General features: G+C 34.8%; 1 protein-coding gene across 13 annotated transcripts in view; it reads right to left on the reverse strand.

The window, feature by feature from the left end:
* Nucleotides 1-19,750, reverse strand: part of ubtd2 (ubiquitin domain containing 2) — a 160,488-nt gene that overhangs the window by 14,456 nt on the left and 126,282 nt on the right. For 12 of the 13 annotated variants that reach the window (XR_005636149.1, XR_005636147.1, XR_005636146.1 and 9 more), the window contains exons 3-4: nt 15,733-15,906; nt 6,331-6,426 (exon numbers count right to left, since the gene is read on the reverse strand). Coding sequence is in view for 1 of the 13 variants with exons in the window: in XM_039774228.1 (XP_039630162.1) it covers nt 15,509-15,906 (398 nt within the window). In the remaining 12 variants the exon portion in view is untranslated. Of the gene's footprint in view, nt 1-6,330; nt 6,427-7,341; nt 15,907-19,750 lie in introns of those variants that run through there. The other variant, XM_039774228.1, reaches the window with a different exon arrangement.

Here is a 19,750-nt window from a genome sequence, read left to right on the forward strand (position 1 = left end):
GGTGCACTAGAGGGGCAACAATGAGACGACCACCAAAACAGGAATGGTTTAACAGGTGGAGGGAGGCCACTGACATTTTTTCCTTCTCATCTTTTCAAACTGTTTTTTCACTATGGTCAGTGTCACTACTGGTAGCATGAGGCGATATCTGGACCCTACAGAGGTTGCAAAGGTAGTCCAACTTCTTCAGGATGGAACATCAATATGTGCCATTGCCAGAAGGTTTGCTGTGTCTCCCAGCACAGTCTCAACGGTATGGATGAGATTCCAGGAGACAGGCAGTTACTCTAGGAGAGTGGGCAGGACCATAGAAGGTCCTTAACCCACCAGCAGAACCGGTATCTGTTTCTTTGTGCAGGGAGGAACAGGAAGAGCACTGCCAGAGCCCTACAAAATTACCTCCAGCAGGCTACTGGTGTGAATGTCTCTGACCTACCAATCAGAAGCTGTGGAGAACATTATTCTGCTGCCTGCGACATTGTTCAGCATGACCAGTTTGGTGGTGGGTCAGTGATGGTCTGGGGAGACATATCCATGGAGAGACGCACAGACCTCTACAGGCTAGACAACAGCACCTTGACTGCCATTAGGTATCAAGATGAAGTCCTTGGACCCATTTTCAGAACCTATGCTGATGCAGTGCGTCCTGGGTTCCTCCTGGTGCATGACAATGACCGGCTTCATGTAGCGAGAGTATGCAGTCAGTTCCTGGATGACGAAGGAATTAATGCCATTGACTGGCTCCCACACTCGCCTAACCTCAATCCAATAGAACACCTCTGGGTCCATCCGACGACGCCAGGTTGCACCTCAGACTGTCCAGGAGCTCAGTGATGCCCTGGTCCAGATCTGGGAGGAGATCCCCCAGGACTCCATCCATCGTCTCATTAGGAGCATGCCCAGACATTGTCAGGCATGCATACAAGCACGTGGGGGGACATACAAACTACTGAGTACGATTCTGTGCTGCAATGAAATTTCGGCAAAATGGACTAGCCTGCCGCATCATTTTTTCACTTTGATTTTCGGGGTGTCTTTGAATTCAGCCCACTGTAGGTTGATAATTTTCATTTCCATCAAACGATGTGGCAGCCTTTCGTTACCCAGTCCATATCAGTGTAGATATCCAGTGTGATTTTTATTCCCATTGAGATCTGATGTGATTTCAAAGTGTTCCTTTAATTTTTTTGAGCAATTAATTTTTTTCTCAGCCTCCACTACAAACTACTTTGGGTAAGTAAAATATACAGTGGAGTAGAGAACTCCTTTATGATGAGGCTGCCCTTTAGCTCAAATACACCATGTATAAATGCAATCTAGGTGGTTCCCACACTGAGACAAAAATGTGTATATATCAAAAATAACAAAATGATTTATTATATCATATAGTAATCAACCTGCAACAATATGTGCACGGAATTGCCCAACTATTCCAAATACTATAGCTGCTTTAGTGTTGTTAATCTCGGTGCACCACTCAGAGTACTTTAACCCACTGTATCTGAGTGTGGAATCACAGCTCTACAGCAGCTGATCGGAAAGAGGATTATAGTGATATAGCATCTAGCACAAGCTGCCTTAGCCATGCACACAGTCTATACGATCTTTCCCATACGTCAAACGCTTCAGAGCCTTTCCTGTCTGGACCTGGTGGTTCAGAAGTAGTTTCATTGAGCTCTAAACACACTTATTCAGTCCATAATAAGTTTATGAAGGATTTACATATTGAATCTCATTGTACCATACAATAACCATAAAGGAATTAAATTCAATTCAACAGAAGAGAGCGTGAATTTACAGATAATAATGACTGGCTTCTTAATCGATTTAGATTTCCAAGTGCTATCTTCTTGGCGCTCTTGATATTATTTTTAAGATGTAATGCACTACTACATTATACCGATAATTTTTTAATTTCATTGCTGTAGCAATGAGCTGGCACCCCATTCAGAAATTGTTCCTGCCTCGCGCTGTATGCTTGCTGGGATTGGAGTGACCCTGGATGGATAGATGGATGAAATAATTAAACATGTACTAAGAAGATATTTCAATGTTCCTTAAAAGTTTTGAAGAATCAGAGTTCTAAGCTTACAGATGACTTGACATTTATTAAAGAGCTGATATTGTGGTGATTGGTTACTTGGAAAAAGAAAAGGAATAACAGGAATTGGGGGTTAGTACGTTTGAAAGAGACAGTACAGCTGCAATAAATTATTTAGTTGAAGGTCACGCACAGAACAGCAAGCATCTTGCAGGTGGCAGGAACAATCTCTGGACAGGGTGCCAGGCATGTTGTTACCACTGCACCACTGTGCACTCATGTTTAACACATACTTTAAATCCTATCACCCTGAAAATTATATCAGGCATACATCTTAGTATTTAAAATTGTTCAGAGAGCTGTAATATCATGAATGTAATGTATTCTGTGTCCTGTCGGCATAAAAAATAAGCCTGTTTAAGAAGCACGTACTGATTCATGCAGAGTTCATAAAAGAACACATAGAATATGAAGCATTTAACGTGCTATTTTAGTTATGATGAGATTTGAGAAACTAGTATATTAAACAATTTTAGGCTGGTTTACGAGACATTCTACTTTAATGACAAAATACTGTAAACCACAAGATTGAAGTGGACATCTTGACCTTTTTTTTAACTGTGTCCCTATTTTTTTTTCTCTCTCTACCCTAATATGTTTCCGTATGACACTCAGACAGTGGGCAACAACTCGCCTTTTTACGGCGACTAGAATATCTAAGCACTTCTTTTTTATTTTGGGCAGTGTGCGACTTTCTAAACGTGAACTATCAAGTTTCTCTGTCATTTGATCATCTTCCTTTTGTTGTTTATGCCACTGCTTAAACCAACAAATAGTAAGTTTTTCCTTGCCTCCACTTGGTATTCGCTGAAATTCTTCTATTTTCCCCATGCTTTTGCCATTGTCTTTTCACAGAACGCTAAACTTAAGTGGCTATTTATATTGATTTGCATATTAAAATATGTGAAATTCTGTGAGAAGTCGGGGTGGGGCGGCAGGCGTGTGCATGAATGTTACACTGACCAGGATTTATGTAGCGGAAGGGTGTGGAAGTTGGCGTATGGACAGTTTTGTGCATCTGAATTTTTTGTGTGTACGCACATTTCCACTTTTGTTCATATGCCATGTTTTAGTGTGAATTCTATGCACGGTGTTATGCATGAGACCCTGATGATCAATTTACATTGTCATCACTAACACTTGGTTAAGCTAATAGTTCAGTTTCAGTTTATTCTAAAATTGGCTTTACAGCTTCTTGTTTATATGCCATTGTGTTTTGGTTGTAGTTTCCACTCAATTTATGAATATTGATGTTACCTTAAAGTGGGGAAAATGCATGTAACTATTTATGATTTTTTGCAGCACAATGCTGTTTTATCCACTAGATGGCAGTAGAATACCATCCCAAGAATCATTCAGGCCACTAGCCTCAAAAATGTATCCCTGCACCTTCCAGCTTGGCAACTGAAACAAATTATTTGGTCAGCTGATGGCATGCTTTTGAATGTATATATTAAAAAAATATAGTACATCCAAAAATGGTAATTTTTAAAAATAACATTACCCCATGTAGTTTGTGGTGATGGAAAAAAAATATCTTTTTTTTTTCTAAACTTTTTATACAGAACACAGAAAAAATGTATGATATAATAGAAGTCAATGGTGACCAAGAAGCACATTCCCATAATATTGCACTTTTGAATTGATTATCTGCCTCTCCCCCTCATTCATTGGTCAAGTGGCCTGTCTTAAATTCAGAAGCACAACATTATGGGAATATGTTTCCTATTTATGATGTATACTGCTTTTTCTAGAAGTATGTATTTAACAATATTTTAGCAAAAATGCATGTGTAATGTACGTTTAGAGCATATGACTGGATAAGTGACACATGGATTATGTAACATGAGCACAGCCGGTCAATCCATTATGTGATATCGGTGGCCACCTAGGTTTACTCAAGGCATGCTTGCTCCAGACCCCAAGGGGGTCTTTCCGACTCTAATAATACTGAATGCACTGTGAAAACTGAGGGGCACAGTTTATGAAACTCAAGCAGCGCGTGCCGTGGAACTTTCCGCATTACCCCATCGCCCCTAATTGTATAGACATAGAGGGCCACTGTTTTGGTAATGCAGGGAGCACACACTCACAACACTGAAAGGGAACTCCTAGGGCTCCACATAGACTTCAACTGTCACTGAATATGAGTAACATGAAATTTGTTTCTCTTTTTTTCATGAACTTTTTTCGCATCGTTTGCTGTTGTACATCATTGGTAACCAGAGGGTTCTATTATATCAAACTTTTTTTTCTTTCCATTAAGCATGAAAGAATGAGATTAAAAATGTTTCTTGGTCATCACTACAAACTATATGGGGTATCATATAAAAATATTTTTGTGTATAGTATATGTTTCATTTGTTTGTTTTTTTGCTTTTGCCTAAAGTTTTATAATAAGCCACTTTGAATATTACAACATTTTGTTTACTTTGCTTTTCATTCTCTCATCACTGTTTTGGGAACATTTTCATGGCTGCAGTCATATTGTTTGTGACTTTTAGGGCTGTTGCCTGTAACATGACGCAAAAGTTATGTGGCCTAAAGTGCAGAGCAACAGTGGTGGGCACAAAAAAATCTGTAAGCGAAGACACTTTCAAAAATGATATGAACAGTTTCTAAATATCAAAAAAGTACTTTCAAGAGCAGTAAATAGTAAAATCTAAATAAAATCAGAAAAAGTACTTTCAAGAGCAGTAAATAGTAAAATCTAAATAAAATCAGTTCTTAGTGTGACTACCTTTTATCTTTAAAACTGAATCAATTTTATAAGAAAATTTGCTAGTCTTTTGTTCCAAGTGTCTTGGAGAACTTGGCCAGGACCTCTGCAGACTTTAATAATGCGTGCATGTTTTTCCTCAGATTTGACATGAAAGTTTCACCAATGATGAGATATGGGTTCTTTATTTGCAATACCCATCTGTTGCAGAAATTCTTATTCTTCTGTTTTCTGAACATAATTCTTTATGACCTTAGCTGTGTGCTTGTAGTCACTGTCTTGCTGCATAATCAAGTTTGAAACAATTTGGCACTTCCCTGGTGGAATTATTGCATAGTGAATGAGAATCAGCTTGTATTTCTCAGTACTGAAATTTTCATTAATTCTGACCAAAACATCATCTCCATTTGCAGAAATGCAGCCTTAAACCTGTAGGAACTTCCAGCCATGCTTCACTATTGGCTGGAGACACTAATCCTGGTAGCGCTCTCCAGTTCTTCTATGGATAAATTGCCACAATTTTCAAACTTTTACTTGTTAGTTTAGGTCACTTACTACAATTGTTCACAAGCCTATTCCTTGTGTATTTTCAAATGTAGATGAGTTTCCTGGCACTGTTTAGACACTGGGGTAATGGCTTTTCGGCAGCAACTCTCCCATTTCTGACAAGGTGTCAGCAGACTGAACAGAGATGCATTTCAGTCAGATAGAAGTTCTGGACTTCTGATTTTGAAAGGATACCACTTTGATGCATCACTTCACCTCCTTCACTAAGTTCTCATTGCTGACCACTGCATTTCTGGCCCCAAGCCCTGCCTGTTAACCTTGTTTGTCTACAAAAGAGTTTTGACATCTTCAGACTCATGTCTGTCATTAAATGTTAGCTTAGAAGACCACTTGCTGATGGAGGTTATCTTTGTTTAATCATGCTATGGGCTGTACACATAAAAAGAAATCAAGTTTGTTCTGACATTTACTGTATCTATTACAGAATGTTACTTGACTGAAATAGAAAACATTCTCTGTAACATTTTACTTTTTGTAAGATGAATGTTTGAAAATATGGATTTTTTTCTTTTCTACTGACACAAATATGCAGCAGACAATATTAATAATGAAATTCGCATAAATTATCCAGGTTGACTAAGACTTTTGCACAGTACTGTATTACTGTACATCATCATAACCCACCTATAAAAGACTGCATTATGGTACATTTGTTGTCCAAATGTTTGGATAAATACTCTTAAAATAACAACTTTATAGCTAGAAACTAACTATGGAAAGGTCATACGGCAGATGACAAACTCTGGCCGAACTTTAGCCTGCTCCCAAGGTTGTTAGTCCTTAATTGACTTTCATCTCCTAGTCTGCTATTTATGCGCTGCTTTTTGTTTTCTATACTTCTTTCTTACAAGTACAAATAATAGATTTAAATGAATAAAGCATTTTAAATATTAATGAAAATTTGTAAATGTTATTTTTCAAGGTAATAAGCCATCATACTCACCAGATTATGAATGCAGTTGAGCATGCTTCTGTGAGCATTTTCTTAAGAGATATTGGGAAAAGACTTGGATGACTTCATTTGCACACTCCTTACATCCTGGACAAACAATCAAAGTGGACCAAAATAGTATGTTAAAAAGTGCAAGAAGATACAGTTAACTTTTAATCATGAGAAGAGGGTATCAGAGAGAGAATTTTATGTGTCAGAGCAAACCTATCAGTGCAGTATCAAACGTGCATAATTTGGTTCAGGATCATGGGGTGGGATTATGGGGGCTGGGAATTGGTTGCGGCAGAACCTTTCCTAGCAACATCAAGCACAAGACAAGACCCAGCTTTGGAGCGGACACAAGTCCAGCCATGTACTGTACATTTATAATCAATTTAATCTTTAAACTGTGTATTTTTGTTGGATGTATTTTATGGCTTTCATCACAATATTTTAAAATTGAAAATCTCTCATCTTAATTTTTTCAAGGTGGATGTATTATTTTAATAATGGGAGAACAGTCCCAATGAACAGGTCAGTAATCTTTCTGAAAAATTATCTGCTGCCAGAAAAGTTATTTGCAATTTTTGGACACAGCAGTCCAGCAATTTAGTACTACCTTGTAAATCTGAAGATTTCTAAAGCTATTGCAGAGTTTTTGAATTGTGCTGTTAAATGTAACCCTTCTGGGGGAAAAAACTGACAGCCACAAAAACCTTTCTGATTACATTAATTTAGGATTAGCAATGGTTTTACATCCTGAGTTGTTTCTTGCCTTCCCAATGGTACTAGGATAGACTCTGCAACCCTAGCCTGTATTAACTGGGCTCAGAAAAAGGATAGAATGATAATAAACCTAAAATTATTAGTTGTTATATACACTGAACCCATTATTATTATGGCAGTAATTAAGATTTATTCAAGTGCAGTGAATAAACTTATTTAAAACACATTTTTACTAACAATTCACATCATCTTCATGGAGATGTAACATCTTACTGAAAGATCACCTGGAGCCCACAGTGTTGTTTTCAGTGCAATTATTTGGTTTATTTGCTTTTTCAGAAGTATCTAAATGTTAACGATTTTCAAATGTTCTTTAATTATTACAATGAGCAGATATAACAAAGTTTTAAACAGAGCTGGGTATACAAAGACTGAAAAAGTGTATCAAGTTTCATGTAGACTTAGTAAAAATGTCCCAATAAAGACTTTTACAAAATGATAAAGCTGTTGGAAAATAAAGACATGTATTGTAGAAGGAACATTGTAGTAGTCAAGAGGCCACTTTTTTCTCTTTTTTATTCATCTATGCCTTAAATGTCGTTCTAACCTTCTCATACAAACACAGAGTTAATTAATAGATGTCATGTCACAATCAAAGCGGATGTGCACCCACTGGGAATTAAAAAAAAAGAAGAAAAACAGCAAGCTTTGAAAATGGCAATAAAGTTCTGCCCTTGACCAGAACAGAGTGGGACTGATGTTGTACAAAGATGATGTAATATATAATAGGCACACTAAAAGTTATAAATAAAAAAAATAATAAAAAAATTAAAAATTTAAAAATGAAATATAAAAACATACAATTGAGAGTCATCACACTCTAAAGTAAAACTGTATCCCCAAACCTTACAATTTCAAAAATAAACCATGGACCATCATGGTGGAATTCTATCATCTGTTTTACTTTTGAGTTCACATCTTGGAAGTCAAATCTTTGTCCAAAAAGATTTTTTTTATAAGTCAAGCACCACTTTCACAGCTTGAAAAAATGAAGACACACCAACAGGTTTTCATTTAAAAAAAAACCAAAAAGACAAACATTGAACTGTGAAATGATTCTGGTATATTTTTCATGCCAGTCTACAGAGTGCACAATATTGTGCTTATGTACAATAGTTCAATTACCCGAAGATTAAAAACTCTTTATTATTAGTAGTATTTAATGATTTGCACTCTTTTTCAAATTTTTATTCCTTTTTACCTTTCCTGACATTTGTGCTTTATAATTTTTTTAATATCATTTTAGTTGTGCTTGACATTTGTTATTACTTAAATATAAAATTAAATAACACCACAATGTTTGGATGTTTGATGTGGAGAAGAGGTAAAGGATGTTAAAAATGTATAGTTGGTGAGGGTTGTGAAAATATAAATATCCATATATATCTGAGTACATTTCTCAGTTAACAACAGATATAACATTATTTAAACTGGCATTGTCTTGTTCACAGTATGCAAATGCAAAGATTGGTGCGTTGCCAATTTTTGTTTTTAAGCTCACACACCAATACACTTTTGCACTTACTTTGTTGCAATCTCCAGCTCAATGAGTGACAAACATAAGAGCTCCAGGTTAGTTTACATCTTTCACTATGCTATGGGGAAAGATGTATTGTAGACCTGGTCATGGAAGAGAGAAAGTCAATGCATGCATAACTGTGACATACCCTGCAGGTGCTACAGGTTAGAAACAAAACTTTTGTGACAATTCTGAATAGCTAAAAAGGTGAAATAAACAGGCTCAGGTTTGTATGAAAATATTAATGAAGATGGGACTATAGGCTCAGCCTTCTTTTCCATAATATTTTAAAGTAGTCTATCAAAATTATGATAGGTATGCTATGTCACTGATTAAGAAGGAGGACTTCAGTGGCTAATTTCAATGTTATACTTCACTCTCTGCTTAATTACACAAAAGTGACTAAATGTATTGATTCAAATGAAGTCCTTCACTCCAAGAAGAGCACTCATAGTCAAACCTGTATATTTTATATTTTTTCATTATTTTTTTGTGTACTCAAGTACCAATAGCAAAGGAACGAGAAGCAGCTGGCCCTGGCAGAGGCACGAGTTATTTTGTGTAAAGCTCCCAATCATATAATGATACTCACAATTACAAGCATATCTGAAATTATGGTTAAAAGGGACAATACAGGTAAGAAAGGAACGATACAGGAGCACTGCTGGCTACTCCTCTAATTTTCCAGAAGGCTACAATATAAGATGGGGATTTAAAAAAAAAAAAAACATTTGTATGGAGTCTTGATCACTGTGTTTGTTTAAATTCTTTAAAATTGTGGAACCAGCTACAAGTTGATTACATTTATGACTGCATAGATTGAACAATTAGATAAATATTCTACACAAAATTAAATTAATAAGGTACAAATATTTGCCTTTTAGCATTTCCATTCACTGCCAGAGATGTAATGTTAAGAGTAATCTGAATTCAGTTGAAGTCAGAAAATTTATTCACCTTGTGGCACTGGTTATAGTGAAAATCTGAAAAATCCTCTGAAATCCTAATGCCCCGAGACTATGAAATACCAAGTATACAATTAACATAGCTTACTAAAACTATATGCCTGAATGAAACTTTAACATTTTACAATAAGGGCACAATTTAGAGTAAAATTCTGGAAAAAACACTGAAAAGCCTTGTTAAATTCCTGTCAGCATGAATGCCAACTAAGAACTTAAGAGACTTTAGCATTACATTAATAAGTGCTGTCTGCCATTGAGTCACTTAACTGTGTACATTTCTATGAAGATATTCTTCTCTAACTTTAATTTTTTGCTTAACCTCCAGAACTATTATAATACTTTATTGGTTACTGGAAATTCATTCCTTCAAAGGAGTTTCTTTGTTTCAATATTGCTTGTGTAATTAGTTTATTAACTGTTGCTTAAAATCTCCTTCTCTTTAATGAAAAATACAAATCAACTATGGTCCAAATATCAGAAATGTAAACTGTTTGTGAATTTAAACAAAAAAGAGAATGAAAACTATATATGAAAATTGATTATAAATATGACTAAACATGCATACATTATTTAAATCGTTCAATTAGTTATATTTATTAGCAAATTTTTATAATTGAAACAAATACATTTCTAAATAGATACAACCTTTCCTGCTGTAATAATATGTGTTCAGTTTAGTGCAGATAGAATATCCCAGCTCATAATGCCATATATGATTTAGAGGCATTTATTCATAGAAAACATTATCAAAAAAATGTGATTTGTTGGTCTGTTTGTTTTTAACACTTTTTCTTGCAACATTTTACAACCCTGCTAGATCTATGGAGCCATGGTCTCAGTCCTTTGGAACTACAGAGTCTACAGAATCCATTTCAACTTTGTTAGTTTACCTATTCATTTGGGAAGGTCCCCAGATTTTTTGTAATTTCAAATAATAATAATGACATGAAATATATCTGTCATAATAATATTACAGAAACAATAAAAGTAAAAAAAAACTGTCTAGTTGAGAAACTATTTTAATCATAATGAATAAAAAGCAGAAATTATCCCAGAAACCTACAGTTTATGAATGTTAATTACTTTCAGACTGCGAAATATATCTGTAAATAATAAGTGTTACATCAAACTGTAACATCTTGGAAATAGTAAATATTTTAATGCTTAAAAAATGACATATTAATTTAAAAATGACTTTATGAACTCTGATTGTTAAACAACATGAATTAAGAGAAACAGACAGGTTTATCATTTCAGATGCCCGGAGTCTCTCTTCAATGGTTAAGAGATTCAAAGCCCTCAAGTAAACTGGAGTCTAATCTTAAAATATTAAGCCTGATGGCATGCTTACTCTCCAACAACTACTAAACTATTCCCCAGTTATAATCCTGAGATTTATTACAATTCTGAAATTAAGTGGGGAAATAAAGGCAATACTCAATCATGTCCACTCTCTGCAGAACAGAGGAATGGCATCAGATTTGCAAGAGGCATCATTGCTAGTGTAAAATTCCACATCTAATACTACAGTATTAAAATTTTTCTGGATCATAAATTAAACAAACATGTGCAAATATTTTATCTTGAACAGAAAGAAAATAAATGTTTAGCAAAAGTGTTACTATGTTCAATCTTATTGCATTAGCAGATGCAGCAGAAATAAAAAGCATATAATTTAAACAGATAATAGAAAAGCAGAAGCACATTAACAGCGAATACCATACTAAAATTAGTTTACATAAATTTCATAATATTTTAAGAACACCTCAGGCTTCACAATCAACATAATTGCTTTATTTTTGTTAAAAATAAATTAAAATAAGAATATAAAATCAAAGCTACCATTAGCCTTCTTTCCCATTATAAGCCTTTTAAAACTGAGGCCTGTTAAATAATGGAAAACATCCTTTAAAATGTTAACCTACTGTAAAGGCACATTTTTGGTATGGGAAAGTCTGTCTGAAGGTCATGAAGGCAAAGGCCTAAATTGCACATTTAGCAATCATTTTTTCTTCTAGCACTTTCCAAGTTAAAGAACATTTTCTTTAAAAACAAAAACACACCTTCAAAAGTAACAATTACTGTAATAGCAGTAATCATTACAGAGAAATTTTGTGATTTCACCAGGCTGGGTTAGTTATGGGCATTAATTACAAGGAAAAAGTACAAACCATACTAGGCTTAGTATTTATACTGTTCAAATTACAAAAATGTACATCTAGAGGACTGAATTTGCTTTTCCCCCCATCAAAAATATGGTATTATATAGGCACAGTTTTACATTCATGCACAACATTTTTAAAACTTTTTTACCATAAGTCCCCTGTTACAGTACCTATATGTTAATTTAGCAAAGCTTACTTTGCCTTAAGGGAAAAATGTAAATAGCATTTTAGCCTAAAACACCATCATTACATTTTATAAAAATTGAAAATGCTGAAGGCACAGTTTGGACTGTGAGTATGTTTTTCACATTTCTGCATTGTTTTTTGAAACATTCATGCCCATGACTAAATCAGACCATTTTAAAAAAGTGACACAGTAGAGCTTAAACAAATGCAATGCTAAAGTAAATCCAAAGAAAAATGCTTGGCTATGCTCATATTTTAGCTATCTAATTAGAAGTCCTTTCTGAGATTTTCTAAAAACTTGATGCCTATATTTATACATGTACATATACCATAAAATAAATAAACAAAAGTAGCAACTGAATTGTTCACTTTGCCTAATGAAATATTTGTGTAATTCATGCACAAAAAAACCAAAACATTGAAATAAAAATGGTTAAACAAAAAAAATCATTTGTACTTAAAAAGCTTTTATGTTAAATAAGATTACATTAAGACAGTAAGGAAGGTAAATTGTAATTATTTGACCTTTGTGTGTATGGATGTCAATTAAATCAACAATACATATTATTTAAAATGAAACATGTATCCTGTATCCAAGCATTTAAAAATTTGCTCTGAAGCAGAAACAAAAGAAGATACACTTAAGACATGACGCAAATGACTGCAACTATAGTAAATAATCTGCAAAAGGTAATAAAGAATCAAATGACTTTCTCACACACATCCAATTATGCATTTTGTCCTTCTGAATTGCTTTAAGTGCATATGACTATTAATTATGCACCAATACTCTGAACTGAGTGACACAGAAAAAATTTGGGAATTTTAAGTATTGTATTTGTATGTACACACTTCTGTAACACAAAAACAAACACACACGCAAGCACACACAACACAGAGTAGAACCCAATTAACATAACATGTTACATACAAAATAATACCTAATACAAATACAGTAGTTCATTTCAAGTTGTAAGTAGAAGGAATTTTTAAAATGTCAGGGTTGTTTTTTTCTTTTCTATTTGTTGCTCAATGTAAACAGCCACAAACAAAAATAAAGTTTTGCTTTCTCTCTCTTTTAAACATCCTCAGTGTATTCAGATTGCTGCATGAAGTTCTGGCATAATGAGTTTCAGCTGGTGACCACAGAGAGGCAATGCCCAACCAAGTACTGTGTGCACCACAGCCCTCACCAAACTACTGTGCTGAAGTTTGCAAAGCAAAACTTCTGCAATCTGCAGACACTACTGCTGGATAATATAATCATAGTTGTAGTTGCTACTGGGTTTAGCAACTTTCAGCTATGTGAGAGCAAAACCACAGACATGGTAAAAGATATGAATGCTTAGTAAATAAATGTTGCTTAAAAATACATTTTGTAAAATATGTGAAGTTCACATTGCTTAGTGGCAGCAGTCCATCACAGATAAATCCTGAAATCACAATCAGCTGTGACATAAAAGCAGATCTAGACTTCCTGCTGCAAGAGATCAAGGGGTTATTGCCTCCTATAAATTCCATTTTATTAACTCACTGACAAGTTGATCTGTATTTTTCAGTTGTACCATCAGTCATGCACAACAGGCAGTTTACTGCTGTCTATCTTCACTTGCAAATACAGGTGACAAAGTACATTGTAAGAGCTACTAATGTTGCCGTACTCACATTATTTCTAAACTGGTGCTGGTATGAATTGCTAAAACAGACTTTTAAACTTGTCTTACTTTTTCATTTTTTACATCACAAATTAAACTAAAGCCTATCAAATCATTATTGGTGAATACAACAATCTCGTGTGAGTGGAGAAAATTATGATGTTCTCATTTGCATGTTAAAGGGGCACAAAAATTGAAAAATGAACAATTAAGGATCTACTGCACACACACACACACAAACACACACATACATACATATACTTCAACCACACTTGCTCATCTAAACAGCATGTTATTGTAAACCACACCAAAAAGACCAAAAGTTTTAACTTCACATTTTTGCTGTTTGTGTGCTTGTATTTATTTTATTTAGCTTTACTAGTCATGTTTACTGTCAAAGGGTGCTATGTCTTGGTGCTATAGAAAATATGGGAATTTAACTTTAGGAAGAAGAGAGGATAACATTCAGCATAAAAATCTGTTCCAGCCATGAATACAATGCATATTTTCTTGTTAGCTCAGGCAAACTCTTTACTCTGTGCACTCAGTTTTTATGTATTTTAACTGAGTGATTATGTGCATCACATAAAGGTTACTCTGACTGACCTCATTGGGTGATGATGTTAAGTCTCTGTTAGAATAATGAACAGAGATATATATACACAGTTTCACATGCCAAATAAGAATTTACATTTTTTGTCTCAAGCATAGTCTTTCATACTGTTTGCAAAACACATACTTTTAATCTTGTTTGATGCAGTTAATTACATTAGTGAAAGCAAGTTTATTTTCATTATCCTCTCTTCCTTATTGTTTTAATGTCATGATTTTGGAAGCATCGTACCTTGATATTACTAAATATGGTCAAGAGAGCATTCTAAAAAAGATCTGGGATGCTCTGGGTAACAATATATCCTTTTACTTTATTTCAAGATGGTGACAGATGTTTTATTCAGCTAGCCTGCAATAATAAAAAATGGCAAAAAAATCCCTTGGGTATAGTGAAAATTTGTTTGGTAAAATAATTTTTATGGCCTCGATATAATGTGTAGTTTACTGCAAGATTATAAATCCACCCATTTAACACTGCTGGAACACAGCCAGAATTAGGTGGAGTGTTCGGGTCACAAAAAAAAAAAAAAAGAAGAAGGAAAAAAAAAAATTTTAGTATATACTTAAGAATTAGCTAAACCAGAAATGTATTCATTTTTTAAATTCTAGATTAGCCAATTATGAGTGCATATTCTGCTCAATACAGGCCTAGCATAATACAAAAGGCCATGAATATGAATATCATTATTTTGTATTTTGTGAAAATAAAACTGGCTACCCAGCCTATACTCTGGCATGGCACAGAATACAGTATGTGTTTATATATAATATTTGTTTATGCATTTGTAGCATATATTTATAAACATTCACATATGCTTCTAAGGGACATAACTGTAGAACCACTCACTTCAGTGTAGATTATATTAAAACAACTGCATTATGTATTTACGTCTGATACTGCATATAAACATATGCAGAATTATTTTGCCCTTTTCCTAGAGTATGCCAATGATTAAAAAATTCTAAGAATGTAGAATCTCTACAGAAAATATGAAAGCAGATTCCAACATAGATAAACTACTTTTGACTTATCTGTTTTTGGTTGATCAAAAAAGAAAGGAAAAAAGGTGCCACCTCTGTTGAAAATTAGCAAGAGTTCCCATTACATTATTAAAATCATTTTCAATAATTATATGTAGAGTACCAAGAAATATTTAGTTTTCTTGCTTCTGCTTTTTAACAACGTGGGTTGACACCATCTGCGTTATTACTCCATCACAGATGGACAAAAATTCAATTTATAAAAAAATAAACACATTAGGAAAACAGACAAAAAAGGCTCTTAAGAAAAGATGAAGCTTTTCAGTTTTCCACAGGTGTTGGGTTTTGTAGAGGTTGACTGACTATGACCTGCACTAAGTAGTCTTTAGGGATTTTTAGGTCCTCCAGTTTCATTTTATCTGTCAGTGGTCGTCCAGAAAAGAACCACCGTTGACTGCTTGCCTCCACCCCTTCCTCTGAGTGAAGCCTACGTTTCATGTGGTGGACAGTGTCTGTGCTACGAACTGTCAATCTCAAGTCCTTGCCTGTGGAAAGCCGAAGGCGTAGTTGACATTCATAGCCAGAATTAGGTGGAGGGTCTGGAATGTCCATTATTTCCAGGTCACTCCTCTCCTCAATCATGTTGATTGGAGGGGCCAGACAGTAAACGGGAAGCTGGTAACGGTTTCCAAGTTCATCATAGCATTCCGTAAGGGCACCTATCAGAGAAGTAAAAAGAATGCACAAATATTAAAACAGAGGAAATATTAGGTAATCAAGTATAGTTGTATCCTGCAAATAAAAACCATAAAAATATTAACAATTACCCTTTATTAAAATATGTGCTAGATGAGGTAAGCATTCAAATTGACAAGGCTTGTCAATTTCTACTCATTTTTTTCCCCAATTTTCCAGACACATTAGTGAGCAATTAGTAGGCAATTTATAATAATTGTGGTGACCCCTTATCCAGAATAAGCCTCATTTCTAAAATCAATGTAGCAGTACATGTTTGGACAGTCTCTAGTGTCTTAAAATATACATATACAGTAATCCCTCCTCGATCGCGGGGGTTGTGTTCCAGAACCCCCCGCGATAGATGAAAATCCGCGAAGTAGAAACCATATGTTTGTAAGGTTATTTTTATATATTGTAAGCCCTTATAAGCTCTCCCACAATGTTAACATTATTAGAGCTCTCTAGACATGAAATAACACCCTTTAGTCAAAAGTTTAAACTGTGCTCCATGACAAGACAGAGATGACAGTCCTTCCTCACAATTAAAAGAATGCAAACATATCTTCTCTTCAAAGGAGCGCCGTAAGGAGCAGAGAATGTCAGAGAGAGAGAGCGAGATAAAAGCAAACAATCAAAAAATCAATACGTACTTTTAAGTATGCCGAAGCACCTGCAATAAAGCGGCATTTTGTAGAGGAGCGTCCGTATCCTCTAGGCAAACAGCCTCTGTGCAAACAGCCCCTCTGCTCACACCCCCTCCGTCAAGCGCAGAGAATGTCAGAGAGGGTGAGAGAGATAGAAAAGCAAACAATCAAGCACCGCGCGGGAAGCATATCTTATATCATTGAGGAGTTTTAGTTAATATGTAATACGTGCTCTGATTGGGTAGTTTCTAAGCCATCCGCCAATAGCATCCCTTGTATGAAATCAACTGGGCAAACAAACTGAGGAAGCATGTACCATAGATTAAAAGACCCATTGTCCTCAGAAATCCGCGAACCAGCGAAAAATCCGTGATATATATTTAGATATGTTTACATTTAAAATCCGTGATAAGAGTGAAGCCGTGAAAGTCGAAGCGCGATATAGCGAGAGATTACTGTATAATCAAAACCTGACAGAATATCCCAAACCTGCTATCAAGTGGACATTGTACAGCCTAATTGTTATCCTAGTTTTACTATACGAAACATGCAAGATAAACAAGCATTTTACTAGCTTATGTTTCACTTGGTTGTGTGGACAGCGATGAGTCCAACAGGACTCATATCTTTTAATAACGTGTATGGTGCAGCTTCAAACCCGCAAATTGAGTAGTTTAACCCTTCTACCTACTTTTTATTGTAAGGCACTCAAAATGCATACTCACCACTAGTGCTGGGCGGTATGACCAAAATTCTATATCACGGTATTTTTCAAAATTATACCAGTTTAACGGTATTCAACGGTATTTTTTTGCCATGCATGAGTGGATGTTAACCACATTTTCCACTGCAATTACTGCAGTAGACTAGGTAAGAATAACCTATTCCACTGTGATGAGAATTGTACATTGTACAAAAAAACATTTTAATGTGCACACAAGTATTAATACAGGTTTGCATGGCCCCATAAAGTGATATTTTTCAAGGGGGTGGCACTAATGAAGAGAAGGAATCACATTGCATGACAGTTGCAGTCAGAATATAGAACCTTTTTATTGAACAAATTTTGCAAACAATTTAAACAAAAATTTTGACAACATATTTTCAACCATCCAAAGAGGCATTTAGACTTAGTAAAATATCCAGAGGTGCTTGTCAAAAGTTGTATTGCACTGAACATATCTTAAGACAAGGAATAAAACTGACATGTTAAAGTGACTTTTTAAACAACTTTCCCATCATTAAACTGCATAATATTTAATAAATAATAACAATAAAATAAATAATAGTGCAACTTCCAGTAATAATACTATTACTTCAAGACTTCAAGCCCAGGTGCATTACACATTATTCACCAAATAAAAATAAAATAAAATAAAACAAGTGCAACTTGGTGATGACATCTTTACCAACTGAACCATCATTTAGGCAAACTGCATTAATATGGACCTTGCTTCAAGCTAAGCTATATAATACATAAATAACAAAACTGCAACTTGCATTTATAATGCTATTTGTGGTATAGCCCTACAGAATCGTATTAGGGCCACAGTGAAGAAAAAAAAAAATACAGACACAGGGGAGAAAAAAAAAAGTATATGTCGAGAATTAAGTCGGCATGTTGACTTTATTCTCGACATTTCCACTTTAATCTCAATGCTAATGTTGAGATTAAAGTCGACATTTTCACTTACTTTATTCTCGCTGTTTATGTCGAGATTAAAGTCGACATTTCCACTTAATTCTTACAGTTTGTTTTATATTTAAAGTAGAATGTCGTGAACGAAACTTCATCCTAAAATCAATGCTTAATCTACTAGATTTTCTCAAATCCTGTCATAAATTAATGTAGCACATTAAATGCTTTGTGTCAAGTGTTCCCCAACCGAGTTGTTAATCACTACGCGCTTCTTAAACTGACTTCCTCTGCACTAAAAGGATCTGCAGGCAGCAATCACCGCACATAATACATTCATTTCATGATATTCCTGCTCTCTGAAAATTTAGAATGCCAAGATATATACTTGATATCATTTTCAAGGATGAAATGCATTAAAGCAGGTATTAAACATGCATGGTAGTGTGGCGGTATTGCTGGTACGAGCAATACATACACTAGCAGGGTCAATATAGCATAACAAAACCTCACATCCTACCCCCATATGATTAATACATGCTTTAATGCATTTTATCATGAAAATTAAATCAATTATTTATCTTTCTAAATTCTAAATGTTCAGGGCGCAGGAATATCATGAAATTATTGTATTCTGTGTGCTGCCTGCGCCTCCACTTAGTGCAAGAGGAAGTCAGTTTAAGAAGCACATAGCGATTAACATGGCTCGGGGAACACTTAACACAAAGCATTTAATGTGCTACATGACTTATGACGGGATTTGAGAAAATCCAGTAAATGAAATATTCATTTTAAGATGAAGTTTAGTTTACGATGTTCTACTTTAATGACAAATTACAAGAATAAAGTCAACATGTCGTCACACTATTACACAGTACCCAGGTACATTACACAGTACTGGAAAGAAAAAAAAAAAAAACAAGTTCAACTTGGCTTGCAGTATTATCCAGTTGTATAGAAACAGCATTCACAGATTTGAACATAATCCAATCTTTTAAAACCAAAGTATCTCCAGGCAACGGACTTGACTCCTTTATTTCGGGAAAAGTTTTTCTGTGTCATCATGTTCAACTTTATCGTCTGCTACAGCTTCAGTTTCGGAATGTTCTCTGTCCATTTCCACCGCGCAATAACTCCACTATTGCATGTACTCCATTTTAAGAATCGACTTGTGATTGTTTGTGAGAAGATTAATATTTTTACCCAGGCCTACCTACAATGCGAACATCAACATATTTTTATCTCTCAGTTGTTAGCTTGTGGAGTCAATCATTACTAAAACAAATAGCCTTCTGCCTCTTAACACATTTATTTACCCAGCATTACCCTAATTTGAACAATAATCAATTCACCTGTAAGGGAGTGAATTTTGCATGAATTCCCTTGCACATGGTTTGTTTCACTTAACATGTTAAAAATTTGAGAAGAAGTAGAAAAGTGCATTTTCAATCTTGCAGCAGGATCAGTTTTGGGGCCACCATCCCCAATTCACAAACCGAAGACAAGTTACACTTTCATAACTAGAAAAAAAATTTAAACTAATAA

This window comes from Polypterus senegalus, chromosome 13 (assembly GCF_016835505.1).
Source record: "Polypterus senegalus isolate Bchr_013 chromosome 13, ASM1683550v1, whole genome shotgun sequence".
Lineage (NCBI taxonomy): Eukaryota > Metazoa > Chordata > Cladistia > Polypteriformes > Polypteridae > Polypterus > Polypterus senegalus.